Raw genomic sequence first — 22,333 nt, forward strand, 5'->3', positions numbered from 1 at the left:
TTACAGGCTTTAGAAATAAAACTAGACCACCACTTAAGCAAAGCGGGGATCCTCCTGGCTGCACACTGTCAGCAGGCTGCCTCAGGAGTGCCCCCACCAGCACCAGCAGCTCATACTTTACTGTAGTGGTCGTGCAGAAACAGCAGGTGGCGCACTGACCGCCTCCTCTGCTGACCCTGTGATGTCGGTGGGTCGGTCTGCTGAATGAGGAGGGAGGAGGGCCCTCTCTCTCTCCTTCAACAGAAATCATTAGAAATCTTTGACCAGATGCACAGCTGCTTGATGGCGGCTTTACAAACATTTGCACAGCGCGTTTCCGGTCCGAGCTAAAAGCCGAAGAGGTCCAGTGATGACATTTGATGAGCTCGCGCTTTAGTTTTTAAAGGGTTTGTTTTTCTTCTGCGGTATTTTTGCTCTGAGTTGAGAAACTTGGTTGCACTTTTTTGTTTTGTTTTGTTGAATATATGTGTTTATTCCTGTGCGCGGACGCCGTGTTCGCAGAGAAGTGCTCGCGGACTTGTTGCGGGTCTCGTTGCTGCGCTGTGTGCTGCTGATCAGCCATTGTGGACGTCGTGAAAGGGGGCAAGGTCTAGTTCATGTGCCTGCTGGCTTCAGTGTTAGCTGTGTGCATGAGAGCAACTCTGCCGCATGAACACTTGGATGAGCCATGAGGCTGCTTTGTCTGGTCAAATCGGACTGCCAGCCACCAGGAATGAACTAGTTTCAAATCGATTAAATTTTTTTTCCCGATGGTTTGTGAACGCACCTTTTTATTTGCTAGTAGTTTTTTCATGTCCACTCCAAAAGAGAGCAGATAGCTCACTTGTTGCGGAGGTTTGTGATTGAATGTCAGAAGACCAGAGGAGAATAAACCCAGCAGTACTTCGTCCGGTTCTCCTGCCTGCTGGAAGAACTTGTTTGGTAGTTTTCTGTCCTCTTCATCACTTCATATAACTCCGTGCGCACGACTGGGGACCGCAAGCAGCCGCGCGTCATGAAGAAGAAGGCATCTAAACTGCTCCTGGCTCAGATCATCATCACCCTGTCCTCCTTATTCTCCCTCATCCTGTGCAGCGCAGATGTCCCAGAGGAAGATGGCTTCAGTGCTGAGGTACAGTCACGTCTGCCTCGCATGTTGGTGTTTCTTAAATACTTTATGAATGTAAAGTTGTCCATAATATTCATTTGAAATTGTCCAGACTGCGAACAGGATTTCCTCGCGGTAGAATTGTTGGTCTTCGTGAGCAGGTTATGAGTTTAAGATTTTCACATTAGTTTTGTTGAGACATCAAAGCAGCAGGTGGGCTGTTTATACTGAAGGGATGTCATGTGACCTTTGCCCTTTTTCCAAATAACAACAACACTACACACGTGCTGCACACATGGAGTATCTGTCTGTCTGTCTGAAATGTTATCAAAGTGTTTGTGGACTTCTGTGATTGTATCGTGTTAACTTTTTGTACCTTTCATACTTGTGTCACAATCACACTGATAGAGCACAATATATAAGCAGACTATAAACACTGAATAAGCTGTTTATAATACACTAATACACATAGTTGTAAAATATAAGGACATTATTGACTGTTAATGTGTTTTGTATTTAATTGTAATTATGCATGATCCATAACCTGGCTATAAGCATATAAAGAGTGATCGACAACATTATATAGCAAACTAATAGTACAAAATGTGCACTTATAGTTTATTACAGTTTTAATACTTGAATACTCTTGATAACAGAGAAAATTCAATTGTCTGAATTTTTTTGTTTTAAAGGTTTATAAACAACTGCAACTGTATAATAAACAGTTGCCTAATTATGGTTTATAAAGCATTTCATTGTTTAACACCAACATGACTAAGTGTAATTACTATAATATGCATTTATCTTTTATCATTGATAGTTATTTTGTAGTGTACATAGGACCATAAGAAGCAGCTGAAAGCCTGTGACTATTTGTACATATGTACATATACAGTTAAAGCTGCTGTAACAATCGTTGTTATTTTGGTTGTCGTCTGTTAGCAATCCCACCCTTCCTCACTACATCATCACACTTGCATGACTCTTTCTTTTCTCTTCGAGGCGGCTCAGTTTGCCTCTTTCATTTCTTCACTTGGCATGTTTGGTTGTATAAAGCCGTCATCGGAAGCACTGAAATTGGTAGCTTTCCTTGTTCCACCATTGCAGGTAAACCAGAGGATCCTGCTCTCTGCAGTTCAGGAGCAGCCTGGAGTGCCTCCTTATGGAGTTCTCCATCCTGGTTAGGGATGCACTGATCCGACTTTTTCAGTCCCGATGCCTGGGTTTGTGTATCTGTCGATACCCGATACCAATCTGATACCGTTGTTGAATAGATAATAAACTGTTTACTGGTCTTGGAAAAATACTTGCTAATGGAAGACAGTACCTTGGCTCTAAGTATTCCAGTAGGCGACGGAAGCCCTCATCTTCAACAATGGTTGAGCATCTAAAACAATGAATTCAAAAAATGTTCTGTGTCCTTGCTAATGCTTTCAAGCTCTCAATAGGAAACTTTTCGGGTTGTTGAAGCGCATCTGCCAAAGTCAGTTGCTGGGCCGTACTGTCTCCTGCTCCATTGGTTTTGTTGAGCTGCAGGAATTCGGCGTGCTCCTTAGCATGATGTGCTTTTGGATGTGCTTGATTAAATTGATAGTATTGAACTTTGCAGTACTACCGCCACCCCTCAAAACGTTTACTTTGCAGATATTGCAAACAGACATTGAACTAGTTGGCATGGCAAGCGTGAAATATCTCCACACAGCCGACTCTTCAAGCATGCGACACACGTGCTGCTGACGAATGACGTAGGATGTGCTGCGACGGAGGGAAAAAAAAAACTGGACCGGCCCGTGGATCTGTTAACTTTTCCGATCCCCGATCCAGCTATTTTGTCAATATCGGCGCCGATATCCGTTCTTAATATCAGATGCACCCCTAGTCCTGATTGGATAAAGTGGGCAGGGATACTGGGACATATCTTTTCACATTCGTTACCGCCCAAACACTTTTAATATGAAAAAAAGGCCTACAGCAGCATTAATTAATGCTAATGCGTAATAGGGAAGTTATCATTACTGTGAGCTAACTGTCTTTAAAGTATTAACTAAATACATTTTTTAAAGGTCCAATATGTAAGAACTGATCATCTGTCCGATTCATTCTTCATTTAATTTTAGCACATTTTCCCTATCTGGATATATATAATGACATCACAATATCATGTTGTTGATTATCAGCGACATCCTGCAGCCCTGTCGTGTAACACATTGTGTTTCTCTTTTTTCATGCTCTTTAGGCACTGATGTGAAGAAGCCCCCTCTAACATTTCATTAGTTGAGACTTGTCAAGCTATGCAGAAATGATCCCTCAAGAATCTTCTTTCTCTGCGTGTGTGCACGTATGATAAGTTTGCGTGTGTGTGTGTGTTCCCCCCCGGCCAGCGTTCATTCTGTACATGCATGAAGGTACAAGTCCCATGATCTAGCTGTGCGAGGGGGGGGGGGGGGGTTGTTTTTGAACGGTTAAGGCTTTTTAAAGGGCAGAACTTCAAAGTTAACAGAGTTTTTTTCCCCCCAGGACCTAGCGGGCCGTTTGCCTGGCTACGTGGCTCCACACGCTCAATTTCACTGTCAGTAAACATGAAACAAAGACAGGGAATTCAGCATGTGTCACCAGACCGTGAGCCAGATGGTCTTTTACTATCATTTTGAAGTACACATATGGAGAGTTTTCTGTTTATCTTGTGTACTACAGTAGTGGTGTACACTTAATTATTGTCCTTTACGTTTTCCTGTTTGCAGTTCTTCCTCTCCTCTCCTCATCCTGGCTGTCAGTTGGGAGAAGGCGCAGGAATGAGAGAGCAGGAATGTCGTAATGTTAATGGAAGCCATCTGGTTTCTATCTCTACTTTCTCTTTTCTTTTAACTCCTCAGATGCTCTCTCTAATCATAAGACAGTGGCTTGTTCCCGGATTAGCATAACAGTGCCTTCCTTCTCAGATAGAGCTGTCGCCCACATATGTGCACCGTGCATCTCACACACACACACACACACACACACACACACACACACACACACACAAAAACACACACAAAAACATGTGTTTCAGCAATGTTTCCCTAGCTAGACTAAGCAAGGCGGACTTTGTCCTCGACAGGCATGGCTCCGTAAGTTCGGCTACCTGTCTCAGGCGAGCAGGCAGATGTCCACCATGCAGTCGGCTCATATTCTGTCCAAAGCCATCAGCGACATGCAGCGCTTCTACGGCCTGGAAGTGACAGGAGAGATGGACCCTGCCACTGTCGCGTAAGCTCCATATTGTTTTGGATGTTTGTCTAACTTGACTTGCGGCATTGCTCAGTGTTTGTGTGCAGTGAACACTAACTGAAACCAGGGATGTTATAAAGCATGTAAGGATTTCTTTTTTCTATCTTTTGATTTAATGTTCTCATTTTGTATGCATTTCATGGTAGAGGGGGAATAACAGATGGCCGCAAAGTTCTGTCTGTCATGTGAGAATTCTGGGTAATAAACCTCAACAACCGAGCATCATGAAGCAATTTGTCCCACAGGACTGGGTTTTCCCCCATCGCGCAATATTATTACCAGTGGCTTCTGACACAGTGGGATCTTAGCGTTTCATGGCAATACGGTTTGAATTACAGTTTCATTTGCTTATATCACATCCTAACTAATGAGGCCAGCCAGGATATTCTGTCATATCCTTACACTCAGCTATGACCTTGTGTCATTGTTTTCCTTTGTTTTCAGAATATACTGTATGTATTAAGGTTAATGGAACAGTTTGGGAAATACCCTCTCTTGCTGATGTTTGATACCCCCTTTTGTATGCCAATTTGCTTTGCTCAGCATGAAGCCAGGAAAAAGGGGGGAAAAAATAGCTAGCCTGGCTTTTTTTTGCAAAATCCGCTCACTAACTTCCCACTGAGTAACAGGTAAAATCTTTTAAATAATACACTTTGACAGACTTTGGACAGAGCCATGCTAGCTGTTTCCCCTTGTTTCCAGCAGTTGTGCAACGATAAGCCGCTTCATGCTGCGGCCTCATTCACAGATCAGCCACAACAATGAAACAGGTGAAATGAATAACGTTGATCATCTCGTTACAATGCAGTGTTCTGCTGGTATTAATGTGGACGCCACCCACCCAAACACCGCTGCAGACCACATAAACCCCAGGACACTGCACACTGCTGCACTGCAAACAAACTGTCACTTTTTTTTTTTTGGCCATTCCTGACAAAATGATGAAGTTATGACATTTGATATCCAAATGGTCAGAGGTTTAATGCACTATGACATCATTATATTCTGCAAAGATGTTCTGGCCATTATTCAACAGCTCTGGAACAGCAACTTGACTGGTGCTCGGAGGCATACAACCGTGATGCGTTAATTCTAGTTTCCTTGTGGTTTAATCCTCTCCAGTTTTGAGGGATTGGTCCAGGAAAAGGGTGTTAAGTACTGTATGCTGCACGGTTTGAGTCCCTCCACACGAAGCACAAAAAAGCTGCTTTTTATAGGTTGTGTTGATGATCATGAAATCATTAACCAACCTGTGCAAGCTGCTTTTAGTGGAATTATGGGGCCATCTTTACAGATAACAGTTTATGTTAACGGCAAGGCAAGTTTATTTGTATAGCACATTTTAGACTCAAAGCAACTTAAAGTGCTTTACATCTCAGAGAGATAAAAAATAGCATTTAAAATACATTAAAAACAAGTAGGAAGACATCAAACAAAAGGTTTTAGGTTTAAAAGAGACCAGACTAAAGAATAGAAGTCACAGTTCATAATGTGCCCTGTTGTATGACGTGTGTGCGTGTGTGCGTGTGTGTGTGTGTAGGGCCATGCGTCGACCTCGCTGTGGCCTCCCAGACAGGGAACCGGTGGACATGGATGATGGCGTGAGGAAGAAACGCTACGCTCTCACTGGACAGCAGTGGGACAAAGACCACCTCACCTACAGGTTTACAGCACTGACATGTAAAAAAAAAACTGTAGAGCAGAATGTTTAACACACCTGCTCTAATACACTTTGTTTTCTGGCTCCAGCATTATGAACCAACACATCCCCTCATCGCTGGGCGAGGAATTGACGTTCGAGGCCATCCGCCAGGCCTTTGACGTGTGGAGACGGGTCACGCCGCTCACCTTTGAGGAGTTGCCTGCTGTGAGCAACGTCAACACCAACAGCAGCCAGACCGAGCTCGCTGACATCCTGCTGATGTTTGCCTCCGGCTACCATGGTGATATGTCACTGTTTGATGGCGAGGGGGGTTCGCTGGCCCACGCATACTATCCCGGCCCAGGAATAGGTGGAGATACACACTTTGATGCTGATGAGCCATGGACACTGGAGAATCATAACCCAGCAGGTTTGTGGGTGAATTATTCTTAATCTAATGGGAATTGAGCCCTTTGATATGTGCTCTAGCTTGTTGTGACGCTGATAGATCTTAACAGCTGAGTAGCTTGTTAAAATAATTTATTAGCTTGAATTAATTAAAATGTTTTCCTCTGCTTGGGCTCAGTAAACACAATCTTTGTGGTGTCATCGAGATCTGAAGAATGGGACAACTTCAATAGTTTGTTTCAGTAATGTTCCAAGTTGTAAAGTGATATGAGTATCACGTTGGAGATCGAATATTAATTGATAATGCTACATGATGCCTCTTTGATTCATGAAGGCGAGTGTTACATGGTTAATGTAGTATAGATCAAGAACTGTGTGATCACTCGTAATGTCTGAGTTTAGGGACGACTTTTCTCAAGTTTGTGTATCTCTGTCTGTGTCGCAGGTGTGGACCTCTTCCTGGTTGCTGTCCATGAGCTGGGTCATGCTTTGGGCCTGGAGCACTCAGATAACCCCAGTGCCATAATGGCTCCTTTCTACCAGTACATCCACACACACAACTTCTCACTACATGAGGATGACATCAAAGGAATACAGTACATATATGGTAAGACTTGAGTCTCAGTAACTTATTCATTGGCAATGATCTGCTAATTATCTGTGTCATAGGTCCGTGTATGGGAAAACTTGTGAAAATTCCCTGATGCAAACTAAATGGTAGAACTGAAATGAATTTGCACAGACAGCTTTTTTTATTGACTATTCTCTAATGAAACAGCTCATTCCAAATACATTGTGGGGAGCTCACTGTGTTCACCCGACACACTAACAAAAATATCTCCGTCTGTGAAGCTTAAAGGGGCAATTTGTAGGATGTGGCCGGAATTTTAGTTTAAAAATATGTTAAACTACATTACATTAAACATTATAAATGGAGTGTGAAGCAGCAACAGTGTTGACATTATGTCAAAGGCGTCTATGTACTATGTTGCATTGATATCTACTGACGTAAGCGTGCTAACCTGCTAGCTGCAAGGTGCTACACCAATTTTACTAAACTAAACAGAAAAGTACAACTGTACACCAACTTTATTAATCTTTCTCTCTTTTATTGAACCATGATGAGTTTAATTACCATGTTAACTCATCGTAAAACAGTGAGAAGACTCTACTAAGCAAATAGAGCCACTTGGCTCCAAGGCTAACTGACCTATATGGCACCTGCAGCTAGTTGCTACAGCAAAGATACCTACAGGAAAGAGTAGCGAGTTCAGCAAAGTTAACAGCAGTAAGTAGTTATGCTACTCCATATAGTTTTAGAAATGACAAATTACACCTTTATCACTTTGAACACTGCTAAGAAAGCAAGATAAACTAAACTTTGGTTAAGCTGAAAGACATGATACTGAAAAACCTCAGATGATCTAGCTAATGTCTATACTCGGCTTTGTCTATATGATTCAAATGTAAACTGGATCTACAACCAAGAGGACACAAACCAAACAGTGAACTTCATAATTTTGATGCTCCAAAATTCCTGAGGCCAAAGTGGAAAAAAATGTGGAGTTATATCACGATCGTATCCCATCTGGACCTGCATCAAAAGAAGACAAGAAGCCTTGTAACAAAGCTTTGTGCACTGACACGTGCACGGCCAACCACACACACCAGTGAAACCTCGCTCAAAACAGCAGCATGTTATCCATTCATGCATGCCGTTATGATGTACTCATGCTTTCCCTGTGTGAATGGATGGCATTGTTAACTGACAGATGACATCTTTGTTTGTGTTTGTGTGTGTGCGTGTGCGTGCGTGTGCGTACATGTGCGTGCATGTGCGCGTGCGTGTGCACATGTTGGTAAGTGAAAGAGCTCATCTGTGTATTAGAGTATTGTATGAATGTGCTGGTGTGTTTCTACTGTGGAGAACTAATTACAGGACAAAACACTTGGTTGTCTCTTAAACTGCAGACAGATTCATTATAGAGGTTATTTACATTGTATGAATGATTTATGTTTTTATTTTGCTTTAGACAAAAGGCTCCAGTTTTCCTTTCTTCATGCATCTTTTTAGTGTCCATTGTTTTGTCCTTTTCACATCTTTGTTATCATGGTTCAGATTCAATCTGATTCAGTTTGAGAATGCCGTCCATGGTTTAGCTCTCCCAGCAAACCCCAAATCTTTCCATACCCACACAGCTCTGGCCGATTGATACGCCTACACTAGACCAGTAGTCTCACTCACCAGAGTGAGACTACAATTTTGGCAAAGTAGATGCAACAAAAATCAAGTCCATTTTCTGCCGTAAATACTGTAAGGTAAATGTTTGACTGGAATTATACAGTAGTTTGCTTTATTAAACAGATCTGAAGGATTGTGCTCGACAAAAGCGCTGATTGGATAAGGAAAAGCACCTGAAGAGTTTAAATAGAGACTAACACAGCGTAAACTTTATTGGTTGGAATAAACATTTAGGTTCCTTTTGTAGAGGATTAAGCAAGAGACCAGCAGTCTCTCAGCTCAATTTGTCCTCATCAGCTACTCATCTGTTGACTTATCTCTCAACTATTTAGCTGATAGTCTTCCCAGTAACAATCAGCAGGCTCAATTCCTGCCAATGGAGCATTAATGACTTACTTAGAAACTTGCTGTAAATGGCAATCTGCTTTATTAAAAGCTTAACTAACCTGTAAAATGATATATAAGCGTGTATATATATTAAAGTCATTCCTACAGTCAGAATACTTTCTGCAAGTACAATATTACTTTAAGGCTGTTTGTTCACGCGTGGCATCAAGCATCTAACAACAAGATTTTAATTGTTTTAAAGATATAAACCAGTTTACTTTAAAGCTGTGCTAATCAATTTCTTTATACGAGTAAATCAAATGACTACGTAATGTGAAGGGTGTCACTTTGTTTTGGTTTTACAGCCAGTAACTTTACTGTTTTAATCTCATCAACCTTTTTCCGGCCATATGTAGCTGCTGTTTTCAGCTAACAAACTTTAATACACCACTAAATCCTACCTGCTCATTAGCTAATCAAACGGTTAGCAGCTAAATAGTCAAATATTTTCCCTCAGGAGTTGGTGGAGACCAAAACAGAACTCTAAAGAGAGTGGTTATTGCACTTTGCATTCAATATGTGGCCAGAAACATGTTTCCAAATTAATGCTGATGTTGCTCCATGTCTGTTGGTGATGTGAAAAGTCAACCATCGGATAACATGTCCTGACTACATAAGCTGATAATACTGTACAACAGTGTTGTGTTTCCAACTTGTTCAGCTGCCTCCAAGTGACCAAAACAAATCAATTAATGCAGCTTTAAGCTAGGACTGTAATTTGATTATACCAACAGAACTGCCTGCCAAAGTACAGGGGCTTTAATTTTGAAAGGGTGTCCCTCTCACTGATTCAATTCGACTCTGGGCAGCTGGTAACAGTCTTCTTTTAGCCCTGTGATAAAAATAACTGAATAAAAGGCATCAACTAGGGAGCTTTCCAAGGCTTAAACACAGTATGCGGTAAACCAGGAAGAATGAATGCACGTGTGAAAACAAAGTAAGACACACAATCAGATGCGGATTTGAGACACTGCCTGATAACCCAGTTGCAGAACTTAAAGCAGTCAGAGGCAACATGAAAGTCATGACAGTGGTAATTTTTCAAGACAATGAACAAAATACCGAGCCTGGGAAGCAAACAAAGACATGTTTACCGTCACTGTCTGTAGACTTTATTGCAGGTTAAAATGCCGCAGATGCCGAATCTCCCCGCATACAGATAGCTGATTCACTGGCCAACATCAGCCTGCATAATTTCCTGGGAGTATTTCTGGCTCAGTGTAACTCAATATGTCTTCAAGGCCATCAGCTGTCATACATGTTACATAATGGCTGTATCTGTGTGTTTTGTCCTCTTAGCAACCAGCAGTGCTGATTTTATTTCCACAGAGCTGTACAGCAAATGAGCTTATAGCTGCTGGACAAAATGGAAAATTGCAATTCTTTGTGTGAGGGAGAATTGGAGAAGAATTTGTGAGGGGAAAGGAGGAGGAGAATATAAAAGAGGTTATTGATGTGTAATGCCACACAGGCAGAGAAGAGGGATTTATTTTAGTTCAAATTGATTTTCTTTCCATTTTGGGTATAAATATTGAAGGAACAGTTTCTTTTTTTGTTCTAAAGCTGAGCACTCCATCTTTTCCTTCTCAGGTCCTCCTCTCATCACCAACGCTTCACCAACTTCTCCTCTCGCCCCTGACAACAAACCCGACGATGACTCCCCAACCTCCGCTTCTCATCCTGAAGTTGAACCCACCTCCACTTCTCCGACTGACCCCCCGCCCGAATCACCCAACCCGACCGACAGTGACCTGCATCCCCCAGCTCACCCGGAGCCGAGCCCCAGCCCTACATCACCTCCCGTCCTCCCCACCTCGACTCCCACCGACTCGCAGCCTGAACCGGAACCTGTCACCCCGCGCGTTAGGAAAGAGGCGCCCCCTCCTCAGCCTCCCCCCCGGCCCCCCGCTCCTCCCCGACCTCCTAAGGTGCCCCACAACCAGCCCCCAAATATCTGTGACGGGGACTTTGACACGGTGACGATGCTGAGGGGGGAGATGTTTGTTTTCAAGGTGAGACGTAATGACGCAGAGTTTAATTCAAGGGTTTACTTTGGATTGGACATCTGTAAACTCTTCCTGTTGTAAATCAAGGAGTGTGTCAGTGGTGTTTTTACAGCCCTCTAAGTCAAAAAAAACATTTGAGTCATGCAGGGGGAAATGAACAATAAATAATTTGGATCAAAGATAAACATTATTTTGCTTGCTTCGGCAGGGTCGCTGGTTCTGGCGCGTGCGTAGGAACCGGGTCTTGGACAACTACCCCATGCCGATATCCGTCTTTTGGATCGGCCTGCCCAGTGACATCGATGCAGCCTACGAGCGCCACGATGGCAAATTTGTCTTCTTTAAAGGTATGTCAAGGCCATTTATAAACAATAAAAACCAGTGTCCACATGCTGAGCAGGCTGCGCAATGTTGTCATGTCAGAACCTTGTTGAACGCTAAGCAAGGCTTTTTTTTTACCTGCTTAAGGGCACAACAAAAGGCTCGTTGTTTCCGCAGTGTTTCTCAGCTACTTTCCCGACGTGGAGCTGTTGTAGAGTGTAATCTATGAATGCAAAAATAAATCTGACTTGAATTGGTCAGAATGAAAAGACACTGTGCAAACTCGGCACATTTTCCCTCCACACGATATGATTTACAAGGATATGGTAATAATTCAGCACAGCCGTAACTCTCCGAATCTGGCAGACACACTCACGCGCAGAAATATTTGAAACACTAGAAGTAATGTGAACAAGAAAGAAACTCCTCCAGCCAAATGATTCACTGGTTAAACTTTCTGACTCTTCTGTTGAGAGAATTGATTTTCTGTCTCATTGCATGTATGTATAACTGCATCACAGAGTTGGAGTGTGTTGCTGACTTCATTGGGTGTCTTGAATGAGGCAGCTGTTGCTGGCCCAGTATGACTCCGCTCCAGCTGAGCCCCAAAAGGCCTCATGAGAGGGGCGGAGGATTGCATCAGCCTTCTCTGCAGTGCACTGCTCCAGATAATCACAGCTGCAGAGCTTTCACTTTTACAGCCAGGCCTTGTGGTGATTTGTCGCGCATTTTCAGGATTTTCCAAGCTTGTGATCATGGATGAACTCTACTTAACAGAAACAGAATATTCCTGTTATTTGTTGATGTCTGTTGTCATTATTCCGGCTTTATGTTCATGTCACTGAGAGTGATGGGTGTAAGACGAGCTGCACAGTGTACTGCATGCATTTAAACCTGCAGAAATGTTGGCCATATGCATCCAAAATGATTTAACTGCTGCCACAGGCAAACTGTAGGTGAAAATTGTATAATTTCAAAGTGTGCACCAATTATTAAACGCCCCAGTGCACCAACTTAGCTGTTACAGTTCAGTCTAGTATGTCACAATGCAGCAGTGCCCTGGCAGGCAAAGTGGAAAGTGTTTGAAAAGTGTGCCCAAAGGTTAGGGTTAGAGAAGAAATTGGCTCACACATGAGGAAATCTTGGAAAATAAGTGTCATGCCTGCCATTTCTACCTTGCCTGTCCTTTCCACTTTTCTTCTTGAGAGAATAAACTCAGTGACATTTGCCATGTGCTCTGGCCATCCCTTTTTTTCTCCGTAAGCCACAGCTTTTTCTCCCTTCTCTTGCTCATTAGTTTCCCCTTACATTTCCTCTCTATTAGCCTAGTGACAAACCATACCTATGCTTGAAGATTGTGTTGTAGGTGTAACCCCCTACAGAAAACCACATTTCACCTGTGCATGTGATGTTGCACGTGTGGAAACATCACGTGTGAAATACGTGGAACACATGTTTTACACAAGTGAAACATGTACTTTGCACATATTTTATTTAAACATTTTAATGGTATGATCCATATAGTTGGGAATGAGAGGCCTTTGAGACCACATGTGAAACTGGGATTTAAAGTGAGACCCATCAGGATTACATGTAAAAGAAGAAACATGTAAAGTCCTATGTGAAACTATGAGACCACTTGTGAAGCCTATGCGAGTACATGTGAAATGCATATCCCTTTGTCCCTGCAGATGATAGATATTGGGTGTTCAGGGAGGCTGACGTCCTGCCAGGATACCCACAGCCCTTACACGAGTATGGACACGGAGTCCCTGCACATAAGATTGACACCGCAATCTGGTGGGAGCCCAATGGATTTACATACTTCTTCTCTGGTGACAGGTACCATATATCCAAACAAACACAGAGATACATGCAGCAAAATTTTAACCCCTTATAAATATTGTCCATATATAAAATAAGTTGTTTTCACATCTTTATACATGTTATTGTCTCTGTGCAGATACTGGCGATACAGTGAGGAGACCCGCACTACAGACCGCGACTTCCCCAAGCCGAACACAAGATGGGGCAGGATCCCTGACTCACCCAAAGGAGCCTTCCTCAGTGATGATGGAGGTGAATTAAGCCTTTAATTGGAGCAAGAGAGCAGCTCCTGTTAAATTGGAATCAGAACAGCCCCATAAAGCTGTACATACAGTGTTGAAATCAGGAGAACAGCATAAATGAGGAGAGGTGGAGGGACAGAAAGAACGAAATGTTAGATGGGTGAAATGGGGTGTGTAAGAGACAAGGGGGGAAAAAATTACATTTGAGACTGGTTAGGCTGGAACAAGTAGAGCAGAGAAAAGGTTGAGGGGATACAGGAGAGGGAGGAGGGAGGAATGAGAGCTCTGGTTTGAGGGTTGGCCTGTCCTTCCTTTGGAAATTAGATTTGTGGCACAGCAGCTCTAAATGCACTCTAACAGTCCATTCTCATCTCCACCCAAACTGTTCTAATGTCTCTGCAAACCTGGTTTCCTCTCCAAGGCTGCATTTGCACCTAGAATTTTACCCTGAGAAGATTGCATGTGGTTATATTCACATCCAACTGCAAAATCTTAGTGCATGTGAGCAACATGTCTTATTGATTTATTGCTTTTTATGTAGATATGAACATATTTATGTGTAGTCTGGTATTATCAGAGTCAGCCCTGGCCCTGAAAAGTCAATTTGGTGCAAAATGTGGGAGTGCTGAGGGAAGCGAGGCTGGTCCCTTTAGAAACATTCCTGAGACTGCTTTCTGTTTGCACAAAAATTGAACTTGGATTGACCTTGTCAAGACAAATGATAATCCTGTCTGTGTAGTTAATTCAAAGCTACCATTAAGTGAAAATAAGCTTAGCTTAGCATGAATTTGGAATTTGGGGGAAACAGCTAGCCTGGCTCAGTCCAAACTTAATAAAATCTGCCTACCACCACCTCAGGTTGTATCTCATTTGTTCAGTATGTATAAAAACCAAAGCATTAAAATGTCGATCATTTCTAAATCTCCGCTAGCTCAATGGCTTCTCCCCATGAATGAGTCTGGCACATAACACTCTGTAAAACTACAAATTGTTTTTTTTACTTAAAGGTGCAGTATTTTAAAAATGGCCAGTACTGCTACTGCTACATTAGCTAGATAGCTCATTTAGCTGTGCAGCTAATAGCACAGGGGGGTTGGAGCACCAAAGACGTGTTGGTGTTCACTCTACTTGCACAGGAGCTTTGCTTTGCTTATCGACACAATACATAGAAGTCATAACGTCAATATTTTCCACACATTCAGTTGATAAATTTAGTATGGGATGTTTTTAACTAAAATCCCATTTATTGCATCTTTAGGTTTTCATACACATTAAAGGATAATTTCGGTCGATTTCAACATGCAGCTTTATTTCTCAAGCTACCCTTGAATTGCCAGTAGCGAAGACGCAAAAATCTTTGGTCCAACGCTTACAGGGCGCATTGACAGCTAACCCAGAGAACTAAACACTGCTTGAGCGTCTTAACATGCTCCAAATCTCACCCCAAAAGTTATGCCACATCAGCAGACACCTTACAACAGTGTGTTTGTGCAAGCAAATCTCTCCGGCTGAGCAAGTTCCACAAGTCCCCGGCTGAGCGCCGCCGTGTTGCAGTTAACCCCGGTGGACGAGAGGGTCGCCTCCCTATGCCTAAGGGCTGGGGGGGAAACCCTGACTGGGGGGGGGAAACCCTGACTGCAGTTTGGAGTATACGGCCTTCTTGGAGGTCTTGGCTGGGGCTCCAGTGGGGGCTCCGTTGTCCTACTGGGAGACCTCAACGTGCATGTCGGCAATGATGGAGATACCTGGAGGGGTGTGATTGGGAGGAACAGCCTCCCCGATCTGAACCTGAGCGGTGTTTATTATTAGACTTCTATGCTAGTCACGGTCTGTCTATAATGAACACCATGTTCGAACACAAGGATGCTCATAAGTGTACGTGGTACCAGAGCACCCTAGGTCGAAGGTCAATGATCGATTTTGTGATCGTATCATCTGACCTCCGACCGTGTGTTTTGGACACTTGGGTAAAGAGAGGGGCAGAGCTGTCAACTGATCACCACCTGGTGGTGAGTTGGGTTTGGTGGCAGGAGAAACCCCTGGACAGACCTGGTAAGCCCAAACGAGTAGTGCGGGTAAGCTGGGAATGTCTGGGGGAGGCCCCTGTCCGAGAAGCCTTGAACTCCCACCTCCGAAGGAGCTTCTCTAGCATCCCTTTGGAGGCTGAGGATGGGGCTGAAGCTGCAGCTGTGTCCTGTGGCCATAGGGTCATAGGTGCCTCAAGGGGCGGCAACCCTCGGACACCGTGGTTGACACCGGTGGTCAGAGAAGCCTTCCAACTGAAGAAGGAGTCCTTTAGGGACATGTTGTCCCGGGGGACTCCCGAGGCAGTTTTGGGGTACCGACGGGCCCAAAGGGCAGCAGCCGCAGTTGTGGCAGAGGCAAAGCAGCGGGTGTGGGAGGACCAATTACAGAGGTATCACACTACTCAGCCTGCCTGGGAAAGTCTACTCCAAGATGCTGGAAAGGAGGGTCCGGCCGATTGTCGAACCGACCGTCCTGGTCGTGGAACAACGGACCAGCTCTTTACTCTGGCCGGGATCCTGGAGGGGGCCTGGGAGTCCACATGTGTTTTGTGGATCTGGAGAAGGCGTACGACCGGGTCCCCCGGGATGTTCTGAGGGAGGAGCTGTGGGAGTATGGGGTGAGGGGGTCCCTTCTCAGGGCTATCCAATCCCTATATTCTCAAAGCGAGAGGTGTGTGTGTGTGTGTGTGTGTGTGTGTGTGTGTGTGTGTGTGTGTGTGTGTACTCCGAAGTAAGTCGGACTTGTTCCAAGTAGGTGTTGGCCTCCGCCAGGGCTATGCCTTGTCCCCAATCCTGTTTGTGATATACATGGGCAGGTCGGTGACCTGAAGATTGCATCACTGCTTTTTGCAGATGATGTGGTCTTGAAGGCACCATCGGCTTAAGATCTACAACACTCACTGGATCTGTTCGCGGCTGAGTGTGAAGGAGCAGGGATGAGGATCAGTACCATTAAATCTGAGGCCATGGTTCTCAGTAGGAAACCAGTGGATTGCCTACTCCGGGTGGGGAATGAGTCCTTGCCCCAAGTGAAGGAGTTCAAGTACCTTGGGGTTTTGTTCATGAGTGAGGGGATGATGGGGTGTGAGATCAATCGGAGAGTGTTGCGTGCGCTTCACCGCACAGTTGTGACGAAAAGGGAGCTGAGCCGGAAAGGCAAAGCTCACGATCTACTGGTCAATCTTCGTTCCTACCCTCACCTATGGTCATGAGCGATGGGTCATGACCGAAAGAACAAGATTGCCGGTACAAGCGGCTGAAATGGGTTTTCTCCGCAGGGTGGCAGGGGTCTCCCTTAGAGATGGGGTGAGAAGCTCAGCCATCCGGGAGGGACTCGGAGTAAAGCCGCTGCTCCCTCTGTGTGGAAAGGAGCCAGTTGAGGTGATTCGGGCATCTGACAAGGATGCCACCAGGGCACCTTCCTAGGGAGGTGTTCCTGGCACGTCCAACTGGGCCGTCCAACGTGGCTGGGGAAAGGGAAGTCTGGGGCTCGCTGCTGAAGCTGCTGCCCCCGCGACTCGACTTTGGATAAATGGTTGACAATGACATGATGACATGACATGAGAGAGTATCAGTGCTGTCATCTGACTTTCAGAAAGGAAGTGAACACCTAGAATCCTAAAATGTTGAATTATTCTGTTAGGAATACCGTTGAACACTTAAAAGCCATGACCTCACTGTACATACATCCACAACACATCCATCTACCTCGCCCTGTTTGAAAGTTATTTTTGCCACTCCTCAGTCCCTAGTGGACAGAGCTTGACAAGGTCAGAGCCTGGACACCAAATATCTACACTGTGCTTTCTGTCCTGTATATTTACTTTAAAAAAAAAATGAGTTTGCTGACTTAAATCTTTCTTTTCTTCCTCTCATGCAGCCTACACCTATTTCTACAAGGGGAAAAGTTACTGGAGGTTTGACAACCACAAGACCGAGGCAGATAAAGGCTATCCTCGCTCCATCCTGAAGGACTTCATGGGTTGTGTGGGAGTCCCTGACCCTAAACCCGACCCGGACATTGACCAGGAACCAAAAGACAAACCAGTGAAGCCTACAGACCGAGGCAAAGATGAGCACAAAGAGCCGGACAGGGGCCAGGACAAAAACCCACCAGAGGACCCAAGCTCTAAGCCTGACAGCACAGAGGACGAGGAGGACAAAGAGGTGAACGTGGTGGTGACGGTGGCCGACAATGAATCAAAGGTCATGACCCTGATCATGGTGACCGTACCTCTGGTGCTCATCCTGTGCATCCTCATCCTAATCTACGCCATCCTCAGGACTCTGCAGAACAAAGAGACGCCGAGGGCCTTGGTGCACTGCAAACGTTCATTGCAGGACTGGGTGTGAGGCGCAGAATTAGAAGAGATAGAACGGGTTTTCATCGTTTGTCTGGTACAGTCGTTGGCGTCACAAATTTTAATTATGGCGTGGTGGAAAGAAGCTTCGACACAGCACTAGTCTGAGAAAGTCGAGGATGAGTCACAGTTTTTGGCCCCCTGTTCATAGTGAGAACTTTTATTGCTCATGTGAAATAATGCAAAAGTGGTAAAGTCGGTGCCTGTGGAGCTACAGTTTCCCTCTCCTGTGCCTCGCTTTGTGCCTTCCAAATGTCTGAAAAAGCACCTCTTTTTCCTTAAAGAATCCCATTTATTTAATCACATTTAAGAAAAAAAAAACACAATGTGTTCTGTTGAAGAAACATGACACAGTAGGAATGACCGTTTCTATCAATTCTAATTGTACGAAGGAGGGACAGGTGATTTATTTGTAGTAGAAATGCAGAAAAGTCGATAATGCACATACATGATGCAGTAGCACACATAATTGTAGATAGACACAGACATGAGTGCTTACAGCTATGAAAACAAAAATAGAAATACATGCATAAATATGAACAAGTCTTCCAGATGTATGACTACGGTGCCTTAACCAATCATCATTTTTACTTTTGTTTAGAACAGATAATTTGCACTTTTGATTGTTTATTGTTGTCTCAGTTTTTGCTGAGGTGGCTTCACTGCAGATGTCTGTGTGTGTGTGTGTGTGTGTGTGTGTGTGTGTGTGTGTGTATATTCATATAAAGCCCAACTCCCTCTGCTTTTAAAACACACATGCTAGCAGAAGAAGCTCGTCCTCCGACCAGCGCAGGAATGTCAGACAGCTGTGTGTGTCCATGACCACCAGTCTCCCACCGAGCCCATAATGTCTTGCCCTTTCTCACACACGCACGCACCGTCACATGATCTAAAAAAAAAGAAAAAAACCTAACTGGATTCATTTGTCCACACACACCAATGCATAGAGACCACTTACCCAAACAAAGGCACATAGAATTTTTGCACACAGACACACGGGCTCCAGCCTTCCCTCCTCCCACCGCAGCCACGATAAACTGTTCAGACTGCACCACTAAAAACACAATCCCATCGGAGACATATTGATATATGACTGGTGCCAGGGCTGGGATGAAATACGAGAAGAGGGAGGGGGATTTATTCACATTTAACTTGAAAAGTGGGACATTTGACCAATTCTGTCCAACTAAACTCAGCTTGTTAAGACTAAAGCTATAGCAGCACTATCTTTCTTTGTCTCCTCTTCTGTCCTCATGCTAAAGCTAAAGAAAGCTAATTAAGTGTACAAGGGAGAATCCTGCAGGCTAGAGAGGAATGGGTCAGGGTCTGGTTTCCATTAAGCCCACATGCTGCAGATTTAGTAGTGTCAGGCATGAGGAGGGGGGAGAGAGGGGAGTTGGGGGGGGGAATGCAAAAAGGAGGAGGAATAAAAAACTGGAGAGGGGGGAAACGAGATGAAGAGAGAAAGAAAGAGAAAAAAGAAACCAGGGGAGGCACAGATTGAGGAGGGGAGGGCTCTGCCTGCTTTTCCTCTCCTGTTTTCTGTTGGAAAGGAGGAGCGAGGGAAAGAGGGAGGAAGGATTTCGGGGAGGGGCAACGCTGGCGTTGTGCCTACTGACCTAGATCAGGTCCACTCTTCCTTTTCAAGTCTTCTTGTTTTCGCTCAGCTCGTTGTCATGAGCTGGAGATGACTTCCTCTGCGACCCCCTTTTTGCCCCCCCCCCTCCATCTTTCTCTTCTCTTTTCCTTTTGTTTTTACATTCTTAGTCCGTCTTTCTGTGTTTTTTTTTTGTTTCATTGCTGTTTTTACCCCACATCTGTTGTCCCAAATGTATTAATTTTCCTCTCCACTCCTCTGGAAAGTTAGCCCAAGCGTGTAAGAGATGCTTAACGCAGAGAAACATGCAGAGAATGATCCTGTCTTTGTGTCCATCTGTCTGTGTAAAACCACTATTCACATTCTGCAACCATTACCATTTGTTTTAGGTTTGTGCCTTATATTCTGTTTCCTTGTGCCTTTTTTCTGTGAATATTTTGGGGGGCATTTTTTTTTTTATAGTATAAATAGCATGAGGGAAAGTTTTTTTAAAATGTGTTTCTTTTTTTTTTTTACTCATTTGTAGTTTTGTAAATTTTGTTTCTCTTCATGTTTTCTGTAACAACAGCAGTAGATTTTTACGATAATGTTGATGCATGCGGGGCATGTTCTGTAAGGCCTTTGCACTCCTGTGTAGAGTACGTTAAGGATTTCACAATAAAACTCACAAGTAAAAGCAACACGTCTTCTTTGCTGCAGTTTGTGACTATCCAGTTTTAACCTGCTGCACTTGAGTAAGGTTCAAGGAGATTATTCTCCCTTTGGCCACAAGAGGGAATTATTGCCTCTAAAATGTTAAAACTAATATGCCACACAGCACAAATAAACACACACTGATGCAAGGGTGTCACTTTGTGTTAAAATGTGAAGACACAACAGCTCAGATGAAACACCATTTAACATGTATGACTTGCAATGTAATGAGGGGATCATATGACATCACCATTGAAAATTAAATTTGAGAAAGAAAAGCATAATGGCACATCAAAATGACCTCACCTACTAAAGAGCAGAAATTAAAGTACTGTTGGCATGTTTTCATTGTAAAATACACAACGTTAACTGCACAAGTAGCAGTCATCCATATGCATCACGTCCAAACAAGACCAAAATCACTGCAGACACAATAGATTGTTAAAGACTCCAGTTAAAGATAATAAATCAAGTTATCTTTAGATGTTGTGTTTAACTGCCTTGTCGTTTCGATGCTGTATACTTTTCTAACATTATAGAAACAGACAGGCCACAAGAGTTAATGAGCCAAGATGTAAATGTCCACATGTGAGGACATGATTGTTGCTATTTATGGATCCACACAATTCATATATTTAGAAAAATGTATTTAGTTCATAGTGCACTTTACATATTAGATTCTGGGTTCAGTTTTTGTCATAATTTCGCACCAGAATCAGCAGCACCTAGTTTCAGAAGGTGCTGATGGAGAGAGAAGCGTTCTCATTGGGTAACATTTCTTGGTGTGCGCTACTTTTTAGGACATCCTCAAACAAATTCAATTTTAAAAGGCGATGGGGACAAAATAAGCAAAGGTGGTGGAGTCATGTCCCCAGCGCCCCCAGTGTAAATGACACCAATGCACTGATGATAAGTTCAAGTAAAGCAAGTGAAAAAGTTTGATTATAAACAGCTTTTCTTTTAATGGATCACTTTCACATTGTGGTATTACATGTCCTGATTTAACTGAAGCGAAGAATCTGGGTACTTTTCCCACCAGATAAACAGATAACGTATGTAAGAGTGTGTGTGCACATGAGGTCTTCAGTGAGTGAGTGGGAGCACCTTGCTGCACGTCTTTGTGTCAGAGTTAATCAGGATTATCTTCCATCACAGATCATCCACTGGCTTTACCTCTGCAGCCGCTTTCTCTTTCACCTCTTCCACCGTCTCCCTCTGATTTTCTTCCGTTTCCTCCATCTCTTTCTCCTTACACCAATTAAACCAACTGTTCTTTGGCAATTAATTAAATGTGAACTCACTCAACCGTAAATGAATTGCGGGACCCAAAGGCGATATCCTGCAAAGTAGAGAGCCTTGTCAGTTTGCGTACCTTCGGCTGCACTCTCCTCATCTCCCCTTTGCCCAAACTCTATCGTGTGTCATCATCCAGATGTTCAATTAGGATTGAGGCCACTATGAAGCTGCCACATTCCAGCCAAGGGGCAGGGGTCTGTCATCAGCCTGTTCTCCCAGCTTATCCCCTACTGAGCTGATAATGGGATCTGCCCAATGCCTCCTGGTTCATCAGCACCATAAATTGTTCTGTTGTTCCCTTTCTTTCACACAACAACAGGCCTCACTAGATGTGGTGAGATCTCCTCGCCTGATCTACCAGGTCAATTATTTTGTCCTCCTGTTTGTGGCTCACTGAGAACCCACCGTCTGTGAAGCAGCATGTCTACATGTACAATTGACCATGACTGATGCTTTCACAGGCCGGATTCCCGTAAAAAGTCCACCACAGATGCTATGTCATTGTCACAGTACAACCCCATAGCAACAAATGTGCCACGTCCTGTTTACCAGTCGCTCAGCTAACGAGGACAGTCCTTCGCTAATCACTTTCAGGCATCATGCCATGCTTTCTCCCCTCCAACCATCCTGATCTGGTGTTCTACTTTCCATGCTGATTGGCTATTTGTAATCCACCCTACCATCTCTCCTCCTCCATGTTCACTGTTAAAAAGGTGTGGAAGAAGAGTTCTGAATTAAAAATAGCCTATAACAATGTAGGGAGACTCTGTTAGAAGAAAAAGCTCTGGAATCAAATTCCTACATCAGTAAAATACATTCACATTACCAAAGAAATGTACTTAAAAATATCAAAAGTACTGATGATGTGGAAAAATGTACCCTGTGACTGACACATTATTATATTACATTATGAGGTTGTGCACAGATATTA

The 22,333-nt window shown here is 43.8% G+C and overlaps 2 protein-coding genes across 2 annotated transcripts in view; both read left to right on the forward strand.

Moving 5' to 3' along the window:
* Nucleotides 1-4,082, forward strand: part of nup93 (nucleoporin 93) — a 42,316-nt gene extending 38,234 nt beyond the window's left edge. Inside the window, exon 23 of the transcript XR_003984883.1 lies at nt 4,066-4,082. The gene's annotated coding sequence lies outside the window, so the exon portion shown is untranslated. The remainder of the gene's footprint in view (nt 1-4,065) is intronic.
* LOC115586495 (matrix metalloproteinase-14-like) lies at nt 173-20,093 on the forward strand. Its single transcript, XM_030425612.1, has 10 exons — nt 173-1,111; nt 4,185-4,333; nt 5,895-6,017; nt 6,104-6,426; nt 6,850-7,011; nt 10,624-11,045; nt 11,248-11,386; nt 13,052-13,202; nt 13,324-13,439; nt 17,336-20,093. Exons 1-10 carry the CDS (start codon nt 995-997, stop codon nt 17,806-17,808), a joined length of 2,175 nt encoding a protein of 724 aa, XP_030281472.1. The 5' UTR covers nt 173-994; the 3' UTR covers nt 17,809-20,093.
* The last annotated feature ends 2,240 nt before the right edge of the window (nt 20,094-22,333 follow it).

This window comes from Sparus aurata, chromosome 8, assembly GCF_900880675.1.
Source record: "Sparus aurata chromosome 8, fSpaAur1.1, whole genome shotgun sequence".
Taxonomy (NCBI): domain Eukaryota; kingdom Metazoa; phylum Chordata; class Actinopteri; order Spariformes; family Sparidae; genus Sparus; species Sparus aurata.

What these genes read in the sequence shown, in the direction of transcription:
- LOC115586495 (XM_030425612.1), top strand. Translation starts at nt 995, where the DNA reads ATGAAGAAGAAGGCATCTAAACTGCTCCTGGCTCAGATCATCATCACC. An exon ending in AAAGACCACCTCACCTACAG is followed by an intron (nt 6,018 to 6,103) that starts GTTTACAGCACT and finishes TTCTGGCTCCAG; the next exon opens with CATTATGAACCAACACATCC. An exon ending in GGAGAATCATAACCCAGCAG is followed by an intron (nt 6,427 to 6,849) that starts GTTTGTGGGTGA and finishes TCTGTGTCGCAG; the next exon opens with GTGTGGACCTCTTCCTGGTT.